The sequence below is a fragment of the Hippichthys cyanospilos genome, chromosome 2, assembly GCF_059441005.1.
Source record: "Hippichthys cyanospilos isolate Australia breed blue-spotted pipefish chromosome 2, RoL_Hcya_1.0, whole genome shotgun sequence".
Lineage (NCBI taxonomy): Eukaryota > Metazoa > Chordata > Actinopteri > Syngnathiformes > Syngnathidae > Hippichthys > Hippichthys cyanospilos.
Window position 1 is genome coordinate 17,609,063 of NC_142370.1, and position 2,500 is coordinate 17,611,562.

The 2,500-nt window shown below is 40.4% G+C and overlaps 1 protein-coding gene across 2 annotated transcripts in view; it reads right to left on the reverse strand.

Moving 5' to 3' along the window:
- tpk2 (thiamin pyrophosphokinase 2) overlaps positions 1 to 2,500 on the reverse strand; it is a 6,080-nt gene that overhangs the window by 1,961 nt on the left and 1,619 nt on the right. The window contains exons 3-7 of one of the 2 annotated variants that reach the window (XR_015864024.1): positions 2,499 to 2,500; positions 2,299 to 2,429; positions 726 to 844; positions 225 to 357; positions 9 to 110 (exon numbers count right to left, since the gene is read on the reverse strand). The exon at positions 2,499 to 2,500 is cut by the window's right edge and continues 62 nt beyond it. Coding sequence is in view for 1 of the 2 variants with exons in the window: in XM_088405234.1 (XP_088261360.1) it covers positions 9 to 105; positions 225 to 357; positions 726 to 844; positions 2,299 to 2,429; positions 2,499 to 2,500 (482 nt within the window). In the remaining variant the exon portion in view is untranslated. The remainder of the gene's footprint in view (positions 1 to 8; positions 111 to 224; positions 358 to 725; positions 845 to 2,298; positions 2,430 to 2,498) is intronic. The other variant, XM_088405234.1, reaches the window with a different exon arrangement.

A 2,500-nucleotide genomic window follows, 5' to 3' on the forward strand; every position in this document is an offset into this window, starting at 1 on the left:
TGACTAACCTCCGTCAGGCTCAATAAAAGAATGTCTCATGAGAAAGTCCAAGACCACCATGGCACTGTTGGGTTTGAAATCTTCAGTGGCCACAAGTTCTTTCACCTGGTCTTTCGCACAAGATCCATCCACAAGGAAATACAACCTCATCTTTAGAACCCAAACTGTTGAGGGTTGCCCTTTTGGACATGGTTAATTACGGGAAATGCAAGTTATATGCTGACCTTCTCTATGGGCAGAAGATAGAATTCCTGCACTTCTCCATCCCCAACTCTGGGCTTGAAGGCAGGAGGAAGTTCCAGGTCAAACACAAACTGACTTTCTGAAAACACCCCCTCTCCGTCTTCGTAGGTGTAGCTAGTGAACAATTTATCAATCAATGGCTCATTTGTCATCACTGTCAAATACAGAGTGGAGTTTCTGTGGGCTAAAAATACATCACATGATCAAAATATTTTGAGGACTGCTGTTTTTTTTTTTTTTTGCTCAATTCAATCAAGTTGATGCAATATACAGGATTTTTTGTTGTTGTTTTACATCAATTTTCGGTACCTTCTACAACGAGGGAGATCTTAAGTGGCCCATTCCATGACGACCATAGTATTAAGATTTTGCAAAATTAATCAAAAGACAGTGTTTCATATTGTTATGCACAGTATTTTGATCATGACTAAGTTTGGTTTAGATCATTTAACTATGTTGAAAAGGGTCTGCGATACACGTACCTTACTGTGGATACAGGGAGGGCCTTTTCAGCAAGCGCTTCGGGGATACATGCCTCTTCCTGACATTCTTTCACAAGTGTATGCTTGATGCTCATGCCAGCAGCCAGACCACCTGCTGCCTTCATAAACACAAGGGTCATCCAAAGAATAATCAAGAACAGTTCCTTATCTACAGCAGTCATTTTGGCATATTCAACAGAAAATGTCATCTAAGGCCTTCTCTTATGCATTTTGTTGAATTACATTTTGTTTTTTCATTAGTTAAGTGTTATTTGCATGAAAATGACTTCACAGCTGCTCAGGTAATGACCAATCACAGTTCACCTGTTTTCTGAGTTTGGTCATGTGACGTTAACAAGCAGAGCCGTTCTTGTCATTGACTGAAGCCTGAGCAAAATTGTCGCCCCCTGCGATGGATAAATATGTATGGATTGAGCTGCTGAATTCATAGACCACAAATACGCTATTAAGAGTATTGGGGCTCCATAGGATTTAATTGCAGTTTTTCCTCTATGATTTTTTTTTCCCCCTCAGGAGCGAGGGCAGGTGTTCTAGCGAGCTTGACGGACATTTGTCTATAACAAGCGGTAGTCGACAAAACAGGTCAATTATTTTATATAACTTGACTGGAAAAGAGAGTTTTGTTTATAAGTGAATGTTATTCTGTTCAACGCAGAAGAGCCAGCTCTTATTGCGGTCCTACGGTCCTCCAACGCAGTATTTCCCAACGAGGGGTACCTGAGCACATTGCGGGGGATATTTAGAAACTCATTCAAGTTCAGATGTTTGATGAAAACAAAACTGTTCTTGTTTAGTGTTCCTTTTTAAAGGAGGCAAATTTAAAAGTGCTTCAGTCATTTTGTAATGTCATAAAAATTAAAACTACCAAAAGCATGTCGAATCCAACTGCATTTTGAATGCACCAAGATAGCGCCTAGTGCTAACACTGGAGAATAGCATGCCCTATTGACTAGTTCTCTTAGTGTCCTTAATTAGATTGAATATGATTTGTTTTAATGGTAATGTGTGTTGATAGCAGTTCTGTGATGTGGAGCAATAAAAATGGAGTCGCTATGATTCAAGTGACACATTCTGCAACCACAACTACAAAGGTCAACTTCAAAATAAAAGTGTACTATGGCTATTGCATTGTCGTCCACGTATTATTTGCTGTGTATATTTTGCACTTGGCATTCGCAGCACACCATTGGCGTGTGACATGACGTTGTTGAAGCTTCTTTGTTAGGTCTATTTTTGCAGTGTGTATCAAAAAATATATGATTGATGTCACATCCCTATACGTAAATAGTACAAATGAAAACAAGTACTCGCACCATTCGATCAGATTAAATTTACACCAAAGCACACTGTATAGATGGACACATTTGAAGGGAAATTGGTTGCAGCGTCGAGCCCTGGAAGAAATTGATATAAGTTGCAGCTAAGCTTTAGGAGCAGCGGGACGCTGGGTAAGACCATATTTTAAGAAATTTCTAGGGTTGACTTAGCTTTAAATGAGGACAAGCACCAAAGAAAATGGATTACTATTTCTAGGTGATCCGTTTGTGCTCACCATGTTGTCAAGTAGTCCAGGATAGGTCTGCTTAGTGGGAGAGCGTCGTGCTAGCCACATACACACATCACCGCGCTCACCAACTGTGTAACCATTGATATGGACTCCATAGCGCTTCACCCCAAAAAGGCCTGTTGGACAGTAGAATGACTAACGAGCATCAGATGGTACACACACAGCAATGCGACTGGGTGACTTACTG